The sequence below is a fragment of the Lissotriton vulgaris genome, chromosome 1_2, assembly GCF_964263255.1.
Source record: "Lissotriton vulgaris chromosome 1_2, aLisVul1.2, whole genome shotgun sequence".
Classification (NCBI taxonomy): domain Eukaryota; kingdom Metazoa; phylum Chordata; class Amphibia; order Caudata; family Salamandridae; genus Lissotriton; species Lissotriton vulgaris.
The window spans coordinates 105,317,604-105,339,422 of NC_141686.1; the positions used below are offsets into that span (position 1 = coordinate 105,317,604).

The window sequence follows — 21,819 nt, forward strand, 5'->3', positions numbered from 1 at the left end:
AGGGCCGGCTGGGACAAAGAAGAGCCTCGTGGGCTCCATTTCCGCTTCCCCCAGGTGGGGGGAAGCTGTTCTACAGCTCGCGGGCAGCGCTGCGCAGCTCCGGTCTCAGGAGCGGACCAGGCCAGAGATCAGCACCAGCGGGGGCTCTCCTGTGTAAAAAGAGCCCCGCTCTCCGCCTGCAGCTTAAGCGCCGTCCATCTGCCCTCTGCCCCACCCCCCGCTCTTCCTCCGGTGACCGAGCTCTCTTTCTCTCTGCTGATGTCTCCGGCCCTCAGGTAAGAGTTTGTTGGGGGTACGGGGTGGCATCTGTCAGTGATGTTGACCGGGGGAGCGTAGGCTGCAGGGTGTGACGTGAAGGGTTGTGTGTGCATGTGTGTGGGGAGGGATGCATGTGTGTGTGTGTGTGTGAGTGTGTGTGTGTGAGGAGGGATGCATGGTGTCCCCGGCGAGCTGGCATGTGTTTAATGTGGACCCAGGAGGCTCGACCAGCATTTTCACTTGGCCACATTGAGTGATCGTGGGCAAATCTCTTCATCCATTGTGGCTCACTTCCTTTATCTGCCAACACAGAGCGCTTGGAGTCAGTATTGAGCGCTTTATTGCACTAAACTGGATATATTCGCAATCCGGAGGGCTTACTCTATCGCAGTGTTAAGTAAGAGAGTGCAGTACACGGCACATGCTGTTTCTCGTGCTTTTAAAAGCACTACGGCTCGGGTGCCTTCTTTTACCTGTATCTTGGTCTGTGTTACTTTTATGTGCGTTTCGAGTGGCCACGGAGTCCAGCGAGAGTAGTTGGGGGGGGGGGGGGGGGTGGGGGGGGGGGAGGGGGTCGGAAGGGGCACGTGGCACCAGATGCCATGTGTAACTCAGAGGTGTATCGGGCGCGCTAGGTCTCGAGGGCTAAATCGAGTCAAGGCGCTAGAGCAGATCTTGGGTATTGTGCCCCGCTCCTTACGGCCTTCATTGACGCTATAGCATGCCTCATTGTGTCCGCTTGAGCATCCTCGGGTATAGAGTTTGTCACACACCTTCGTCTCTTCGCTGCAAAGACACCGGCTTACATAACAGATACTATATAGAAACATGTCATTGTTGTGCCCCTTATTGTTAAGTAATGCACAGGGCAGATTTGCCGCAGACCTGACACCTCCGCCCCATTGGCTTGTACAGCGCGCGCAGGTGTCAGGGGTGAAATATCAGGCATGATGATATGCGACCACGTGCCATATGTCGCACCCTGAGCTTCCAGCACGATTTCAGGTTAGGGCTTATAACTACTGTCCCTCTGCACGCTTGGACTTGTTGCCCATGGCGGAAAGGAGAAAAGCGAGACTACATGTTCCAGAATGCACTTTGCCGTACATAGATCTCTAGTTCTCCAGGTTCTCTCTTCCTTCTCTCTTCACTTCTTCTCTCCTGTCTTCCTTCTCTCTCTTGCTTCTCTCCCTTCTCTTTTCTCTTCCTTCTCTTTTTTCTTCCTTCTCCTCCGTCTTCCTTCTCTCCACTATCCCCTCTCTCTTCCTTCTCTCTTCTCTTCCTTCTCTTTTCTCTCCTCTCTCTTCCTTCTCTATTCGCTCTCTTCTCTCCACTATCCCTTCTCCCTTGTTTCTTACTTATCTTCCTTCTTTCTTCCTTCTCCCTTCTCTCTTTACTTCCTTCTCTCCTCTCTTTCTTCTCTCCCCTCTTACTTCTTTCCCCTCTCTTCCTTCTCCCTTCTCTTCCTTCTCCTTCTCTCCGCTCTTCCTTCTCTCTTCTCTCCCTTCTCTTACTTCTTCTCTTTTCTTCCTTCTCCCTTCTCTTCCTTCTCTCTTCACTTCCTTCTTTATTCATTCTCTCTCTCTCTCTCCCTTCCCTTCTTTCTACTCTTCTTCTCTCTTCTCTCTCTTTTCTCTGTATCTGTCTCGAGACCGAGCTGGCACCTAGCCGGAAGTGCTGTCTGGAGCCTGCCACACTAAGCCCCGGCATGGCGTGTCGGATTATGGAGCCTTGTTAGACCACCAGCGTTAGAGGCCCAAGGGTACACAGGTCTAGGGGGTTACTGCAGGGCTCAAGTTGAGGTACCACGCGGGTGGACAGCGTCCCACCACTTATTTTAAAGGGGGGATGGCATCCCCCCTGCCAAACAGCTGGACTTCACTTTGGCCTCTCTGGGACGAGGAGCTCGGCACCTCTCACTACCTCACTTTCTCACTTTTCTCTCTCAAAACATCACTACCTCACTCTCTCACTACCTCACAACTTCACTCTCTCTCACTATCTCAATCACTCTCTATCTCACTACCTCACTCTTTCTATCTCACTAACTCACTTTCACTCTCTTTCACTATTTCTCTCTATCTCACTACATCACAACATCACTCTATGCTTATATCTCACTACCTCACAACATCCCTCTCCCTCACAACATCCCTCTCCCTCACTACCTCACTCTTTCACTACCTCACTCTCTATCTACCTCACTCTCTCTCACTACCTCACTCTCTCTCTATTTCAATACCTCACTCTATCTCACTACCTAACTCTCTCTCTGCTAATGCAATAGGTATCACATATGCCAAAAAAAGCTAATGCCAATAGAAATGACAATGCCATTTATTTAGGGATACAAAAAAAATAAAAAATAATGAGCAATACCAATAGCTCTACCTATAATATTGCCGAGACCATTGCATTGCAAATGCTTGTTTTAGTTGACTGTCAAGCCAGAGGCGAATGTGCATGCCATTTGCATCCATTTGTAGATATATAGCTATTAAATTAGCTTGAGAGCTTAAGTTGTATGAATCCTATAGGGCATCTGGTGTGTTATTGACCAAATTCTAACTTTTTGCCTGTGGTTGAAGAGAAACAATGTTGTCCAGGACAGTGCTTGTCTAGCTAATGCCTACTGAGATTCTACCTTCTTTAGGAATGTTGTGTGGTCTGCATTGTCAGGGGACACGGGTAGGTCTGAGAAAAAGGCATATTTATGGGCTAAATCTTAGGATCTTCAGTTTTCTTTTCTTTCAAAAAAGCAGACGATGACGATGTGCTTCAGAGTGTGGGCACCTCTATGTAGTTGAAGGATATGCTTGTCTTGTTTAATGCTTATGTTATTTACAAGGAAAGGACTTTCTTGAAAGTTAGGAATGAGCGTAGTGTGGATAGGGAGAATTGGGGTGTCCATGAGTGAGTGTGCACATTTTTTATGTTGGTGGCCACACTCTGAAGCTTGGCATTCTCCAGATGTGTAAGAAATGGAGCATAGTGGTATAATATGTGAGAAGGGAGATCATGCCAATAAATTAGTGATTGAGTTCCTAATTTTGGCAATGCTTGAGTCGACCTAATGCAGCAGGCCATCAGTGTTGCTGGGAAGTGCAGGTGTTACATTTCAAAGCTTCGAATTTTGGAAAAGAAGTTGAAGATTTCCATAATTTGATTGGATGTTTCTTTGAAAGGATGGATCTCTTTTTGACTTATGTAGCTTTTCTGTGGTAGCCTGTCTGCTGTATTTTCCAGTAGGATTTTTCTTATTGTCTACAACATTGCCATACCAAATTGGATACTTGTTTTTATGCTATAATTGGGTTTTCGAAATTTAGTTGGAGTTCAGATGTCTTGAGTGGATGATATGTTGAGATCGAGATAGTCAAGCATGGTGTTGGGGCAGTCTGAGTCTGCAAGATTGTTCTTTGCAGTATTGAATTTCAAATCTGCATCATCTGATTCTTATTTTTAAGCATTTACAAAGCGTAAACATTTACCCAGCTGGCATCTTGATACTGAATCATTGTCCAGAAGAACAAGCATTTGCAATGCAATAGGTCTCGCATTAGGAAAGTTAGAGCTATTGGTCTTGTAAATGACACATTTTTTATTTATGTGTTGGTTTTGAAAATAGCGGAAATAATAGCTTTGTCATTTACAATGCCAATACTTTTATCATTTGCAAATGTGACACCTATAGCTTTTGTAATGCAACATGTTTTGTATTTACGTGACATAGATGTATTGATATTACAAATAACAATGGCTACATTTTTTAAAATAATTAATACTTGAATAAAAGTTATTGTAATTTATAATGGCAATAGCTTAAACTTTTGTAAATAACTTTTGTGAAGATTATGTTCAGTGTATTTTATTGTGACGAAAATCCAAGAACAGAAGTGAAATATTAACATCTTTTTGTGACATTTGTAATAAAGCTTGAAACATTGAGAGAACATATTTGAACCAGTTGTTGTTGAATGGTTGCACAGATTGATACTGTGGTGGCGACGAGTGATGTTGTGGCGACGAGTGATGTTGTGGAGACGAGTGATGGTGTGGCGACGAGTGATGGTGTGGCGACGAGTGATGGTGTGGCGACGAGTGATGGTGTGGCGACGAGTGATGGTGTGGCGACGAGTGATGGTGTGGCGACGAGTGATGGTGTGGCGACGAGTGATGGTGTGGCGACGAGTGATGGTGTGGCGACGAGTGATGGTGTGGCGACGAGTGATGGTGTGGCGACGAGTGATGGTGTGGCGACGAGTGATGGTGTGGTAGCGCATAGTGATGCTGTGGTGCCCCTGAGTGATGCTGTGGTGCCCCCATAGATAGAGTGAGGGCGATAGATAGCTAGAGGGAGGGCGAGGGATAGCTAGAGGGAGGGCGAGGGATAGCTAGAGGGAGGGCGAGGGATAGCTAGAGGGAGGGCGAGGGATAGCTAGAGGGAGGGCGAGGGATAGCTAGAGGGAGGGCGAGGGATAGCTAGAGGGAGGGCGAGGGATAGCTAGAGGGAGGGCGAGGGATAGCTAGAGGGAGGGCGAGGATGTGTGGGGGATGTGTGAGTGTTGGGGTGTGTGGGTGTTGGGGTGTGTGGTAATGTGTGAGTGTCGGGGTGTGTGGGAATGTGTGAGTGTCGGGGTGTGTGGGAATGTGTGAGTGTCGGGGTGTGTGGGAATGTGTGAGTGTCGGGGTGTGTGGGAATGTGTGAGTGTCGGGGTGTGTTGGGATTTGTGAGTGTTGGGGATGTGTGAGTGTTGGGGATGTGTGGGAATGTGTGAGTGTTGGGGATGGGAGGGAGTGTGGGTGTGAGCGGGAGAGAGTGAGCTAAGGGGGCGGAAGAAACGTCTGCAGGGGAACAGAGACAGAAGAGCGATGCACAGAGACAAAGGGGATGAGAGGAAAGGGTGAACGGGGGAGACCCAATTGAAAGCTAAATGCAATTCTGCTGTCATTTACCTTGAAGCATTAGATTGGCACAATAACCAAATCTGTCTTGGCTTCCTCTACGTTGCCTAAATACATTTTGTATTGGGGCTTTTATCACTTAAAGAAGTGAGTAGAGCTGTTGTACGCATGGCATGACTGAGCATATAAGGCCACCTATGAGACTTTGTGAATTCAACTAAATACATCTGTCCCTTGGTGGCGTTGTTTCATGGCGTGTATTAAAGTTTCCCATTGCCATCCCACCAGCAAATTCTGTAGCCATCAGCCTATTCCATTGTTCATTTTAGAAACTAGGCCAATAGTGAGCATAGGTTAATTAAAGTTTAAAAAGCTGTTCTGTGATACCCGACTGCAAACACCACCAATAACTCCAGGGGTTAATTGTAGAATAAAGACAGCCCGCCTCACTAAAGTCTATAACATGTTCACTTCGGAACCAGAAGACCAGAATTTTAGAAGCCAGCATACCCTAGTGAGCAACTAACTTTAACTCTTAGTACCACACCCCATTACTTGCCAAAATTGGAAGTAACTAAATATGTTATTGTTTGTATTTGTGCAACCTTGTAAAGGTTGTTTATTCAGTTGCTGCTCTTTACTTTGTCATGATTGTTTGACATCAGATTGATAGACTTCAGTCAAATTTAAGTAATGTTAGGCTAAACGTGCTTCCCGGCGGGGCAAGGAGAGTTAAGTGGAAAGGTAAAACAACCTTTTTATCAACTACTATTGCACTGGTTTTAACAAATCAGCTTAACGTGCAAGCTGTTAAGGAAGTCGACGACTTTTCGATCCATGACTAGATACTTGGATCATCATCGGGACAATGAGATTTGCAAGCCTGATGTAGTGAGCAGCCTGCGGAAAGAATGGGAACGGGGAGGGAGGCAGGAGATGTAGACTTAGGGTATTTTAAGAAAAGGTGAGAAAGGTATAGAACCTCCAGATGATGCACACACTGTGAAAGTGGGTGATACGAATAACAGAGCGCAGTGGTGGTAGGTCTAGCTTGTAGCCAGAGTGTGGTGGCAACAATTGTGGTACTAGAGGGGGACAATTATGGCCTGGTATGATGTGTAGTTAGAGGGCAGGAAGTAATGAGCAGAAGATTTTTAAGTGAGATGGTCATGCTGGTAACTGCTATCAATTGGAACGGATGAAATGGGAACAATTGAGCTGATATCAAATTTTGAGGTGAGCGAGAATGCGCGTTAAAAGATTCTAAATCCGCTCGTGGTAAAGCGTGATTTACAATTGTGGTGCTGATGGTATCAGCCGTTAATTTCTAGCTGATGCGGTGTCCTTAGGGGTGAGCTAAAAAAGACGCTTTAAAAACCAGACGGATACGCAGTAAGTTAAGGTGACAGCAATGCGCAACACATAAGGTCCTGGCACATTAGCATCAGTAAAGGAAGCAGCGGGGCTGGCTAGGGAAACAATTTGGGATTTAAGACTAAAGGACACGCTATAAATCATCGGTGAGCACACGCCGCAATACGGTGACCTGGCTATACTGACCCGGATGGGTGAGCTTAGTGATGTAACACGAAAGTGGATTCCAGATTGTTGGTAGAACTCAGTTAAGACCGATCTGTTACCAATGTTAATAACGGGGATTTAGGAAGCCGCTCTGGGTGTGCATAAGCGTGCTACAGGGAAAAAGAAAAGGAAACGCTTACTGAAGTAATGTAACGTAACAGGATTGCTGTGTACAAAACCTAATTGTCGGAGTGGGCACCGCCATGCAGGGATGATTGGCGGGCGTCTGATTGGATGCAAAGCTGACTAGATGCCGATCACACTTCTAGCCTGAAACAAGCATTGGCGAGATGAAAAAAATTAACAAGTACGGGAAATGCAAGCGGGGGCGGGAGCGTATCCCTTTGAAGTAGCTCATGGCCTCGCGACCGACAAAGTTAAAGGATGTATGGAGAGAGAGAGGGACAGAGAGGAGGAAAGGTGGGAGGGAACACGGCCTGGCGGAAGCTGGCTGGGGAGGGGGAGGAGTAATCCAAGTAATGCCGTGTGCGGGGAGAGAGAGGGGAGGTGCTGGAGCTGGGGAACAGATGGCCGTGAAGCAGGGGGCGGGGCAGCGGACCCCTTTGATGTGGCCTGGCGGCCGTGAAAGGAGAAATGCTGCTGCCAGGGGGAAGGCTCGTGCATGAGAGCAGGTCGCGTGATTGTGATTCACGTGAACTGTCCAAAATCCGCTGGAGGGGAGCCCTTGGCCTGAAGTAGTGGTTCAGCGGCATTGGACTCGCAATTCATTCCTTGCGGAATAGAATAGGCGAGACCTAAAAAGAGTCTTGCATACAGAGGGGTAAAAGAAGAATCTAATTTTGTATCTCGCCTATCTAGGGAAGAGCCACGTTTTCAGGCTTTTTCAAAAGCTCAACAAATCTGAGTTTTTTTTCGGAGAATTTGGGAGTTTGTTCTGTATATTTTGCCACCTTGACTTGGAGAGATCTCCCGACAAATCTTTTTTTTTTTTTTTTTTTTTTTTAATCTAGTCACACGGACCATGTTTGTAGTAGAGGATCTTAAAGATGTTAAAAGTTTATAATATCAAAAGTTTTTCAGCGTGAATCTTTCTGGATTCACTATGCTGTGCATTATTCCACTGTCTAGTGGTTGGGTCTGGAATCGTAGTGTTTTCTTTGTTTTTTTCGGAGCCCAGTTGGGGGTCGACATCCCACCTTTTGGTGTCCTTCCTGTGACGTCAGCACACTTCCTGCGGAAGCTCCCACTATTGGGCGTCATCTTCAGATTCTTTTTTCCGCTGTTGGGTCTGGATCGTTCCCGAGAGGGCTCCAGACATTTTTGGAGAAAGACACCAAAACCCTTTTTTGGACGAAAAAAGATTGGAAAAGACGACGAGAGACTACACCATCAAAGGGGACGACGAAAGAACAGGAGAACTTCCAGAACTTCGACGTCCATCGGAGAATGCGCGCTCACGGGGCCCCCTGAACGCAGGAGATGGACAACACACTATTCAAATTCTGCCGTAACTGCCAACACAAGTACGCGCAGAAGGACTAGCACCCGGTTTGCAACCTTTGCCTACCGGTCGACCACGAGAGCAAGGACTGCAACACCTGCTCCGCTTTCACGCCGAAAACTCTTCGAGTTAGAGCGAGTCAGAGGATGGCCAAAGCCAGAATGCAGGGCAAAGGCCTGCCGCCATCCCTTCGAGACCTGGGGCTCTCAACAGACGAAGAGGACAACATTGCTGGAGGAGACTACGATTACGCGGTCGTAGAGACCGATAAGAAGACTCCTAAAAAGGTAGGAGACTCAATGGCCCCTAAAGCCCCGAAGGACACTCGACAGTCCGACCCAGACTCTCGAAAAAACGAGGGCAAGTCCTCGAAAGCGCCGACGCCGAAAGCTTCGGCATCCGCGGCTACATACAGGCCCAGCGGATCCTCAGAGAGGGACTCCTAGGCGCCAAAAGCTGTAGAACAGCAAAAGACATCGAAAAACTTCCCCGAAAAGGAACGTTTGACGCAGAAAGAAAAGGACCCGAAGAGTACTTCAGCGCCGTTAAAAGACCCAAAAGCCAGCTTGGCGCCAAAGTCCGGCTCGGCGCTGACCAATCCGCCGAACAGAGCGGCCGATCCATTCGACGCCAAAATGGAAAAGAAAAAGACGGCGCGAGTCCGAAATTGAGAACATCCTGCAGCGCAAAAGAGAATTCGACGCCAGGATGAAGGACTTCATAATCCCGACGAAACCAAGACCACAGGTTGTCGAGATAACCGAGGAAGAGGACTACTACGTCAAAGGACAGTTGGGAAGCCCGGAGGGGCTGGAAGATCCAGAAGAAGAAGCCTCCTACTACTACGAGGAGGAGGGGGATGACGACCAGAGGACAATCCTGGGCTCTGCATCCTCGGAGACACAAGACATAGAGTGGCAAGACCTCGCCATCGAGAGTCCGGAGGATAACGTGGACACGTATCCTTCGAGACCCTCGCCGCCTGATGACATTCAGGTTTACAACACGGTCATCAGAAACGCAGCAACAGCCTTCGGGGTAAAACTAGACGAGGAAAGGTAGAAGGCAGATTTCCTCCTAGAAACACTGCTAGGAGCCAGTGCCTGCTGATGCTCGAAAGCGTCAAGGCACAGGGGAGAGAGGCTTTCAAGGAGCCTGCAACTTGCAAAGCCATCACACCCAGGACGGAGAAGAAGTACAAACATTCCTCCAAGGACCCGCCCTACATTCAGGGATCAGTCACGGCAGACTCAATCATTACAGCTACGGCAAGGAAGAGGGCTAACATGCCAACAACTTCAGGGCCATGCCCAGACAAGGAAAGAAGGATGGACCCAACAGGGTGAAAGATCGAACAGAATGCCGCAATGCACGGGCGCATGGCAAATTCCAACGCACTGCTCAACAGGCACCAGTACCAGATCTTAGACGAACTGGGCCAGTTACTCAAACACCTCCCTGAAGAACACCAGCAAATGGCTGCGCATCTTGTGGAAGAAGGGAAAAATATGGCAAATTCTTTCCTCAAAACTGCCTTGGATGGGGCTGAAACGTCCAGCAGACTCATGGTGATGGGCATCCCGGAAAGAAGGCAAGCCTGGCTCAGGATATCAGGCTTCAAGCCAGAGGTGCAACACAGCATCCTGAACACCCCGTTCAATAGAGAGACACTGTTCGGTGCTCCAGTGGATGAGAAGCTCACCCAACTGAAGAAAGATAACGAGACTGCAAGATCCATGGGGGCCTTGCAATTCAGACGAACAAAGAGGGGCACCCCGTCACAAAGACCTAACTGGAGGGGAGGAAACCAGCCAGGAACATCGCACCAGGCGTTACAGCAATCTCAACAAACCGACACCCAGACACAGCAAGGGCAACAAAAACAACCCTGGCAGTACCAACAAAGAGGCCAGTCCTTTGGCGGGAGATGGAATGGACGTCGACAAAATAGAAGAGGGGGTGGGAGGAAGAATAAACCTTTTCTTCCAGGAGTAGAAGAAAATAACCACAGACAAGTGGTACTCAACATCCTCGCCCTCAGCCTGGGACGACACCTGGTGGCCCCCCGCCCTGGGCACCGCACCCAAACCGACAGACCACGCACGCAACCTGCGCTTCATCCTGGACTCCTCCCTCTCCATGACCAGACAAGTCAACGCCGTCTCCTCGTCCTGCTTCAATATCCTGCGCATGCTACGTACGATCTTCCGGTGGATCCCCACCGAGACCAGGAAGACGGTCACCCAGGCCCTCGTCACCCGCCGACTGGACTACGGCAACGCCCTCTACGCCGGAACCACCGCCAAGCTCCAGAAGAGACTCCAGCGAATCCAGAACGCCTCAACCAGACTCATCCTCGACATCCCCCGACACAGCCACATCTCCGGACACCTGAGAGATCTGCACTGGCTCCCGGTCAACAAGAGAATCACCGTCCGTCTCCTCACCCACGCACACACAGCCCGACACAACCAAGGCCCGAGATACCTCAACAGCCGCATCAACTTCTACACTCCCACACGCCAGCTCCGATCAACCAGCCACGCCCTCGCCGCCATCCCCCGCATCCGTAGAGCCACAACAGGAGGAAGGTCCTTCTCCTACCTGGCCAGCCAAGACCTGGAACTACCTCCCGACCCACCTCCGCCTGACCCGGGACCACCTCGCCTTCAGGAAGCAGCTCAAGACCTGGCTGTTGGAGCAGTAGCAGACCCCCCCCTCCCCCCCCCCCCCCCCCCCCCAAGCGCCTTGAGACCCTCCGGGTGAGTAGTGCGCTATATAAATGCCATGATTAATTGATTGATTGCTTTCAAAATTAGCACAAGATAGACCTGCTAGCCATACATCTACCAGGGAAGGACAATGTAGAAGCAGACTGGCTCGGCAGACAGACATCGGCATCCCACGAGTGGGAGCTCAATGCGCAGGAAACAGAGAAGCTGTTCGGCAAGTGGGGAACATCGTCAATAGACCTGTTTGCAACACGCCAGAATGCAAAATGTCAAAACTTCGCATCCATGGGGAAGGGTCCCTGGGGAATGCCCTATGGATAAGCTGGCCGAAGACATTTGCTTACGCTTTTCTGCCGATCCCTCCGATACAGAAAGTACACAACAAGTGCAGAACCAGCAACATGACTCTGATACTGGTCGCACCGCAGTGGGCCAGGCAGACCTGGTACTCACAGATAATGGAGATTACACAAAGTGCACCCCGCAGATTCGGGAGACGGAAAGACCTACTCCATGTATGATGGAGAGGTGCTGCACCCAGAGCCAGAGAGCCTCAGCCTAGTAGCATGGCTCCTGAGGACATAGTTTGCTCATCTGAAATTACCGGAGAGCACCCTGAGGGTACTACGGGAAGCAAGAAGACCCAGCACACAGAAGTGCTATGTGCCAAAGTGGAAGAGGTTCACACTATGGTGCAGAAGGGAAAAGCTGCACAAGAGGATGCAGAAGGACTCAACAGTGCTTAAGTAACTCAAGCACCTGCTCGAAGAAAACCTGAGCTCATCCTCACTAAGGGTACACCTGGCAGCTATAGTAGCTTACACAAGAGGAGAAACAGGCAAGAGCTTCTTCACATCACAGATAGTAAAGAGATTCCTGGAAGGAGCGAAAAAGATCGCACCACCAAAGAGGGTGCCACCACCGGCATGGAACCTTAATTTATTCCTGACGGAACTCATGAAAGAGCCTTTTGAACCAATTCATAAGGCCTCCCTACAAATGCTAACGATGAAAACCGCATTCTTAGTGGCAATCACCTCGCTGCGCAGGGTTAGTGAACTACAAGCGCTAACGCTGCAAGAATCCTACATCCAGATACACAGTGATAGAGTGGTGATGAGAACGGACCCACACGTTATGCCAAAGGTGGTGTCAAGGTTCCACATCAACCAGACAATACAAATACCAAGTTTCTTCCAGATACCAGCCACAAGCGCAGAAAGGGCACTGCACACTCTGGACGCCAGAAGGTCATGCACTACATAGAGCGAACTAAGGGACACAGGAAAACAAAGCAGTTCTTTGTGTCCTTCGCAAACTGTTTCATGGGAAAACCAGTAACTCAAGGAACCATTGCACGATGGATCGCACAGACAATACATTTGTGCCACAAACCAGCAGGGTAGGAACTGGCAGAGGGGACACAAGCCCACTCTACCAGAACAAGCATTGGAAATGCAATAGGTCTCGCAGTAGTAAAGTTTGAGCTATAGGTGTTATTTATTTTTTATTTATGTGTTGTTTTTTCTAAATAGCTAAATTAATCGCTTTCTTCTTTACAAAGCCAATAGTTATAATTTTTGTAAATGTGACACCTCTAGCATTTGTAAAGCAACATGTTTTGTATTAACGGGACTTATATGTGACTTATATGTATTGATATAAAAAAAATCAATGGCTTTAAACAACAATTAATAATTAATACGTAAATAAAATGGATTTTATTTTATATTGCCAATAGCTTAAAGCTTATTAAATATATTTAGTGAAGATGCTGTGGTTGCGCTGAGTGAGGGTGAGTGAGGGTGAGTGAGGGGTTGAGGGTGAGTGAGGGTGAGTGAGGGGGTGAGGGTGAGTGAGGGGTTGAGGGTGAGTGAGGGTGAGTGAGGGGTTGAGGGTGAGGGGTTGAGGGTGGGTGAGGGGGTGAGGGTGGGTGAGGGTGGGTGAGGGTGAGTGAGGGTGAGTAAGGGTGAGTGAGGGTGAGTGAGGGTGAGTGAGGGTGAGTGAGGGTGAGTGAGGGTGAGTGAGGGTGAGTGAGGGTGAGTGAGGGTGAGGGGTTGAGGGTGAGTGAGGGTGAGGGGTTGAGGGTGAGTGAGGGTGAGGGTGAGGGTGGGTGAGGGTGAGGGGTTGAGGGTGGGTGAGGGGTTGAGGGTGAGTGAGGGTGAGGGGTTGAGGGTGAGTGAGGGTGAGGGGTTGAGGGTGAGTGAGGGTGAGGGGTTGAGGGTGAGTGAGGGTGAGGGTGATGGTGAGTGAGGGTGAGGGATTGAGGGTGAGGGGTTGAGGGTGAGTGAGGGTGAGGGTGAGGGTGGGTGAGGGTGAGTGAGGGTGAGGGTGAGGGTGGGTGAGGGTGAGTGAGGGTGAGGGTGAGTGAGGGTGAGGGTGAGGGTGGGTGAGGGTGAGGGTGAGTGAGGATGAGGTGTTGAGGGTGGGTGAGGGTGAGGGTGAGTGAGGGTGAGTCTTTGCCACTAAGTGTGGCTCCTCGGCCCCCGTGGGATGTCACTGAGTTACTAGTTAAATTAAGGAATTTAGCAAAAGCTAAAGATGGGCTATGATATGGTGCATGTGCTGTGTAAAGGTCTCTGTAGACTTTGTACACTAATGCACCAGCGGCTGATGAATAGGTGCCAGGATCAGCGAGCTAGAGAATGTCCTCTTTGTTCCACCGGCCAACACTGTTGATGCAGTTTGCATTGTTTGCACTATGCAGGTAGCCTAGCCAGACAAGCCGCAGTCAAGGCGGGATGAGCTAAACTTGCCAAGAATGCTATTTGAGGACGTATGTAAAGAAGGGTGTGCCAATTTTGCATATAAAGGACTTGAGTTAGTTACCCTTCGAACATAACCAGTTGGTCTGTGTCCAGCTGAGGTGACTGCTTGCTCTCTCCATCCACCAGAAACTGAGTTGTAAATCAGCACAGGGGTCCAGTAAGCAAACCAAACAGGAGTCTACCCAAATCAAGAGACAGGCACATTTTGCTGCAGTGCGTTCTCATTTGCACGAAACCTTTGACAGAGCTCAACAGCGTGGGGTTACTTTGTGACTGCAGTGACTTTAAAAAGCAGTGAGAACGTTGGACTGCTTAAACTATGCAGCAGTCTAAAGACACACAAATTCAAGAGGGTTGTCTTGATTCTGCCAGATCCGGACATCTTTAGAAAAAAATGTGTGGAGTCAATGTGCGTTAATTAGAGTTGTTGAAACGGAGTCGGAATTCATACGTTTTTACAAACATTCAACACACATTGAGGGCCCTGGGCTCATTAGCTGTTTGGTGACACATTAGGTTCCACTCGCTGCTCATCAAAAGGACTTCCCACTGGGACCTGAAAAGCTTTAGAAAAGAGCCGAGGAGTGTATTAACTTGAAGCACACAGTGTGGGGTTACAAGGCAAAGAAAACGTCCATCTCTGGGGGCCAGGCAATGAAAGCCATGTGTTTGTAAAGCCAGGCGGAAGAGCAGATTAAGAACAGGAAGGAGAATCGAGGTGGCGACAGGCGAAGGCCCAAATCTTCGGGCCGGCGGAATGAAATAACGACCAACGTAAGACAAACAACTTCTTGGGGAACCTGCAAGAAACAGGACTGAGGGGCGGCCATGACGACTGCACTTCACGGATTTTCACTTTTAATTCTTTTTTTATGTTTGTGAAGAGCAAACTTTGACAAACTCGCATACCGAGCGCTGTTTCGTAAATTCACAGTTAAAAAAGCACAAACAAAGAAAACAAGACGGACGGTCGGAGGAGAGGGGAGGGGGGAGGAGAAATGCGACACGGCGGGAAGGGGAGGGGGCGGAGCGGGTTAAATTAAACAAACAAACAAGACGGACGGACGGAGGAGAGGGGTGGGGGGAGGAGAAATGCGACACGGCGGGAAGGGGAGGGGGCGGAGCGGGTAAACAAAGATGGACGTGCACGCGCTTTTAAGCTCAATGCGCATGCGCATTGAGCTTAAAAGTCACGGGCACTGCAAGGAATCGCCACGATTCCTTGCAGTGTGGATAAAGAGTGGATAAGTCCCAATACTCTCGCCTTACTCGATGCGCATGCGCATCGACAGGCGAGACCTAAAAAAAGGAGTTACGATAGCATTCCTAGCTAACACACCCATTCAAGACATATGCCTGGCGGCAACATAGGCTTCAGTGCACACGTTCACGAAGCACTACTGTGTGGATATACAAATGAACAAGGAAGCACAAGTGGGACAGAAAGTGCTTCAACACATATTCAACAACCAACGCTCATCTCCCACCCAGCCGTCACAAATATAACAAACCGCTACAAAGTCTATGCACAGCATAGTGAATCCAGAAAGATTCACGCTGCAAAACTAATAGTTTCGTACATGTCGGTGTAGTTTTGCAGCTTGAAGATCTTTCTGGATTCACTAGCGAACCCACCCGCCTCCGCCAGAAAGATGAGGCTTTAGAGAAAGGTGGTAAAAACAAAGACAAGACTGAAACAGACACCTTGGAGGTTAAAGCGGTGAATCACTTACTTGAACATTGCCATCGACTCGGAAACAAAACACAAAACGAGATAAAAGAATCTGATGATGGCGCCCAAGGGTGGGAGCTTCCGCAGTAAGAGTGCCGACGTCACAGGAAGGACACCAAAAGGTGGGACGTCGAGGCCCACCTGGGCTACGAAAAAAACAAAAAATAATAAAACAAAGAAAAGACTACGATTCCGGACCCAACCACTAGACCGCAGAATAATGCACAGCATAGTGAATCCAGAAAGATCTTCAAGCTGCAAAACTACTCCGACAGGTAAGAAATTATTCGTTTTCCTGTAGAAGCTTCGGTCCAAGCCCATTATGGACTTTATGAATTGGACAGAGGGACTTGAAAAATGCATATCTAATTCACTGGTAGTCAGTGGATTTCTTTAAAGACTTCAGTTGCCAAGTCAAACCTGGGTTTTTTTCATTGCTAACTTAGCAGTTAATACCTATTACAGACAAAAGAAAGGATCCTCTCTGAGCACCACAATATCGTTTCTAAGTTAGAAGTAGTGTCACAAGTATAAGCAATCCAGAATCTGTAGTAGGCACAATCAAATCAAGTAGTACAGTTAATGAACCAAAACATCTGTAGTTCATTGGTCACCTATATTGATCACATTATTGTAGTCCATTTCTCATGTCCGAAAGTGTGAAGATAAGTAGTCCAGTATCGTAATAAGTTCTCCTTTAGTCAAATATACACTCAAACGCAGTCAATATTCCAAAATGGATCTTCTTTATTTTCTTGAATGGAAATTTCTACAACCAAATGCAGCCAGCGCAGCCAACATGTGCTTCGTCAAGCACGAGTATGTGCAAATGACTTCCTCAGGGCTGCAACCCAAACATATCAAAAATATATATGTCAATCAATTATGTACACAAATAACACTATTTGCAATGCTAATCAATACCTATTACACATATAACTTTTTGAACAGGTAATCTGGTGCTCCAATCAGAAGAGAATTACAATAATCTAGCCTGCTCAGAATTGTACTAACAATTTCCTGGCAGACTGAGGTAGTAAGAGACAATTTTTCTGAAGTTCCTCAACAGTCCCTGACATGTAGCCACTGTTCTGTTGACATACGCCTCCATGGCGGCGTATATCATCGATCAAAACTCCTAAGTTCTGAACTGGTTAAACGGAACCTGGGCTAATGTCCTTTGACCAGAGCCAGAAATTACACAGCAGTGGTGGCTGTATTTTTCCCGAGGAGCAGCACAAAAATTTAGTTTTGCTACTGTTGAATTTGAGAGTGTTTATGCTGAGCCAATTGGCCATCTCTCCTAAGCAGGCATGAAATGTTTCAAACCGAATCATTGTTGTCAACAGACCATATTAATTTAGTGTGCCACTTGTAAATTATGCTGATGACACTCAAGGTTTTAATCATTGTCAATAGCTGACCCCTGAGGAACACCATGCTGAATTGGCTAAATTCAGACCTATATGGAGGAAGGGATATTGCCTGGTATCCACCAGTAAGGGCGGAATCAAAACAGTCAAGGAGGACACCACCTATCCCTATCTCCCTAAGTCTGGTATGTAGAATATGATGGTTGACCGTGTCAAAGGCAGCGGATCCAGCAGAATTAAGACTGCTATCCGACCACCATCAGCCATCATTCTTAATTCATCTGTTGCTGCTGCCAATGCTTCCTCCATAGCATGGGCTGATCTAAAACCCATTAACGGGAGCAAAGAAATTGGCCGGTAGTTAGAAGGGTCCCTGTTATCGATCTTAGATTTCTTTAACCAGGTCATTAAGGATTGATTGCAATTTTATTGTAATGCTGGAAATAAGTCCACATATGGGAGTACTGGTGGCTGACCAACCCTCCTTACAGACCGGTTTGACAATGAGATCAACCCCTCCCAATCTCATCTTGAGGTTGCTGCTTAGTGCTGGAAAAAGCAGCAATTTACCTCAAGACCCGAAGTTCCCTATTGGAATAAACCAGTCTTGTTCCATTTCCACGTGACCGATACAGAACTGGCAGCATTGCTGGCGCTGACCACTTCCAGGATGCTGATGGGCGCAGACAGGTTTGCCTTTGGCACGCCTGCTGCACATTCCTGCCAGGATGCCCCTTAAGTATTTATTTATTTATTTATTTTTAAAGTTTTATATAGCGCGAACAAGATCTTTGCAGATATCAGAGCGCTTTACAGAAACAGGGGGTAGGGGCAACAGGAGGGTGATTACACAGCTTATTGGGTTCAATATAGTAGTCAGTAGTAAGTGAGTAACATAATAGGAAAGCAGTCATGTATAGATAAAATAACAAAAAACAATCAGTTAACCAATAATACAAAAACGGAGTAAAGTCTTTGATTTTTAAAGTCAGGAAGTACCCTTCCTGTTCAAAGTCAGAACGTATAGACCGATCACTTTGCATCCAAAATAGCAGTAGTCAAGCAGTTCTGCCAAAAGAATGCTCCCAACAAAAATAAAATGGTAGTGCCAACAAAGTTTAACGGATAAACATGAGTCTGCTTCTTCTTTTTTTGAGATCTTTGGTACTGAGTTTATCAACAGAAAACGTAGTTTCCCTTATGGGTGATTGGATACTTCTTAATCAATTGATCTTATTATGATTATTGAATAATATGGTAATAACTTGCATCTTTTGAATTTCCTACAATGTTCTCTTCTGCCTGGCTCATAGATATTGGGCCTACAGTTCATGATGTATGTACTGTTAATATTGTGGTGCCATCCCAAAATTGAACACATGTTCAGAAAAACCTCAGGAGCTCAAACCTGTCTTGACCACATCCTACCCTGTTACTAGGTGGGCTTGTGCGCTTAGTTTAGTCTTATTTTGTTTACAAAAAAACAAGGGAACCCAAAGGTATGTCGCAAGCACCTTAGGCAGTATCATATTATACAAGACAGTGGTCCCTGCTTGCGGACAAAATAAAGTACAGAGCCAATAATCATACACCTAATAAGTGTTAAGTCTTTTGTCCAGCCGGACAAGAATTTTATTTTCGCGTTCTAGTTGGTAAAACAAGATGTATGGACAAAATAACAAGTGGGCACAGCCGTGACCCACAACATTCAAGACAAAACAACGAAAGGAATGGCCAAAAAGGGCAAAGGAAAAGTATGTCTGTGTACTTGTAGTCAGTGTTACAGACGTGAATTTTTATAAACACACCATTGCATTTCACAATATTTCAATATCATATTGCATAAGGTTTTTTTTAAGGTCGACGACGTTTTGATGCCTTATTTACATGTGGGGCATCATCATCAGGACAAGAAATTAATCATTGTTGTCTTATACATTCATTATTTACACTATGCCTTTGTCGCATTACTGCGTACATAACTTGGCAGGGTCCGAAGTTATTGTGGAGATTACTAGTGGCTGATAGGTGTATCAATGAAGTCACGTCCAGAGTAATTGTCGTCTGGATCCAAAAACGGGTCTGAGCGCGATAGCTCGATTTGTCAAGGCTGGAGGCGCTGTGGCTGGTACGGCAGTCTGATAGTGACAGTAACATTAACATAACAGTAAAATTTGCGTCTGTAACCTCTCCTTTGTAACAAGTCTATGACAAATATTCTGGTGGGCACCTGTTCAAAGCTAGGATTTTGTCCTTCAGTTAATGGACAGGAGGCAAACCACACTGCCTTCCTCAGGGAGACTCATAATTCCTGCTAAAGACCCCGCTCAGGAAAGCTTAGTAGTCCGAGCATCCACTAGTAATTTGAACTTTAGTGCATTCCTATGTGCTCAGATTTTCAAAATTTGGGGTGTGTCTCGGCTGGGTCCGTAACATATAATAAAATATTGTCCTCATATAGCGATATGTTTCCTCTAAAAATCAGGACTTCTATGAAACCATCCACCACTTGGCAGGCTCGAACTACACAGTCCAAATGCTACAATATGAGGGCAAACAGCAGGGGGAACAGGGGACAACCCTGTCTAGTGCCTCGTTGAATAGGCCAGCTCGTCGAGACCACCCCATTGACCCAGACTTTAGGCTCGGGCGCATGGTATAGAACTGCCCACCATTCCCTAAATATAGGACCAAATTAAAACGACTCCAGGGTGCCTCACATAAATGAATGGTATTGAACGCCTTCTCAGCATCCAGTGATAGAAGCAGATGGGGGCTAGCTCGACCCTGAACCGTGTCCATCCAATTAGCCTGTCGCCGTAAGTTAAAGCGTGTGGCACGCTTCGGCATAAAACTGTGTTGGTCTCTATGTATCAGGAGGGCAATAACCGTCAAGAGACGCATCGCAAGAATAGTGGCCAGAATCTTTGTTTCAATATTGAGCAGTGATATGGGTCAATAGGACAAACATTCTTCCGGGGGCTTCCCTATTTTATGAATTACAGCTACGGTAGCCATTCAGAGATCTTTTGGGGGAATCCCTTGTTCTTTTGACGTCTTGAACATATTTAGTAAGTATTGTAAATTGTTGTGTCTTGTAAAGCGCACTGCTACCCGGAGGCCTCGTAGCGCTATAGACCGCTGGGGAACCCGTCCTGGCTTTCCCTGTGAGATAGTCCCTCCTGGGGGTCTCCAAGGTGAAACCAGGCATCCCCGGCGTTTGTGTGGGGCCGTTGTGGAGATGAGGCAAGCTAATGCCCAGAGTTGCCGAGTGTGATCCCTGGTCGGAGTAGGCACCGATGCGAGAATTATCAGTCCGCTGATCCTGGTCCAAGACCCTGCCGCGTCGGGAATCGAACCCTGGTCCCGGGCCGTTCTCTGCACTCGGGTCTGCCGCCTCTAACCAGTGAGCCACACCTCTCCACACCAGTGAGCCACACCTCTCCACAATGGGGCCAGCAGGCTATTATTTAATTTACAGTATTCCGCTCGGAGTTTTCCCTGACTTTTGGCGGACAATGGCTTGCGTGACCTCTTCGAGAGTTAGGTCTTCCTCTAGCCTGTCCCTCTCCTGGGAGAGTGACGGAAGCTCAGTTGTGTCTAAGTATTGGGTATTTGCGCCTCACTCGCTTGTGATTTATCTGCGTATAGTTCCGTGTAGTATCGGGTAGTGGCTCCCTGTGTGTGTGTGTGTGTGTGTGTGTGTGTGTGTTCGTGTGCTTGTGTGTTTTCGTGTGTGTGTGTTCGTTCGCTCGAATGGACATTACCCATCTCAACTTAATTTCCTTTCTGCCCAGCCATACAAGCAATTTCCATGCCCTATCGCCTGTCTCGTAAGTCTGTGTTGGACTGCCAATTCTTGAGGTTGTTTGCCATTTTTGAACATCTGCCAGGCTGCTACGTGGGCATCCCTCCATGTGTCATGAGGCAGTACTGTCTGGATAACCAGGTTCGGCGGAAGGAGCATTTCGTATGATCTGTCCTGCAGAATTTCCTGGTCTTAAACATTCCACAGACCCACCGTATTGGGAGGTACTACTTTTGTATCTATTCATGAGGTCAGGAATATGTGGTAAGAAGTCTCAGAAGAACAAGTTTTTAACCTTTGGGAATGTCTTTTCTGGTAGAGCAACTGGGAGATTAGACTGACACACCCTCCTCCCCGTTCCATCCAACAAACTTATGCAGTCCTTTAATAAGATTCCAAATTGGTAGTCTGCGCAGAGTCATATTCCGATTTCAATGGCTGCACATCTGTCGACCCGGACGGATATCAGGAAAACTGATGTTTGCATGCAGAGGTGATGCAGATATAGTGGTCCCGACAGTTGGCAAACTCAACGCCACCTATTGACACGCAAGGGAATTGCTACCAAAGTTTCCGTATCCAGTCATGCCTGGCTGAGTGGGTTAATTCACAAGGTGAGTAATCTGCGGTTCAATAGTCTCTTCCAGACAAGGCATTACTGAAGGTAAGTAACTTGTTCGTTAGGGTTTCACTGCCATGCATGCAGTTTTTTTTTTTTAAAGGGCTCAGATAAGGATCAGCCCTAAACATCCCCCTCCCCCAACCCATCCCCCAGTACATAAGAAATATTTTGACAGTATTCTAAATAAACCAATGTTTCATTATGCTGCCATGTAGGGGCCTTTTTCCAGATTGTATAGCTGTTTGAATCAACTTGCATCTGCTTGATTACCTTTCAATGTTTTATCCACTTCAGGCAAGCTGTGGTGAAAGGTTCACTTCCACATCCATTCGCCTTGACCTTATTTGGTGACACCTTGTTTTGGACTGACTGGAACACTCACTCTATTCTGGCCTGCAACAAGTATACTGGGGAGGAACGTCGTGAAGTTCACTCTGGCATCTTTTCTCCTATGGATATACATGCTTTTAACCAGCACAGGCAGCCCAGTGGTAAGTAAGCTTTCTTTATTCAACATGGTGTACAGAGGAGCTTACCACCGTGGAAATGGGAAAAATTGCTGGTGCTCTTTGCTATGT

General features: G+C 47.4%; 1 protein-coding gene across 1 annotated transcript in view; it reads left to right on the plus strand.

The window, feature by feature from the left end:
* LRP6 (LDL receptor related protein 6) overlaps nucleotides 1-21,819 on the plus strand; it is a 1,045,411-nt gene that overhangs the window by 201,954 nt on the left and 821,638 nt on the right. The window contains exon 4 of the mRNA XM_086952928.1: nucleotides 21,536-21,732. Within this exon, the coding sequence (XP_086809054.1) occupies nucleotides 21,536-21,732 (197 nt within the window). The remainder of the gene's footprint in view (nucleotides 1-21,535; nucleotides 21,733-21,819) is intronic.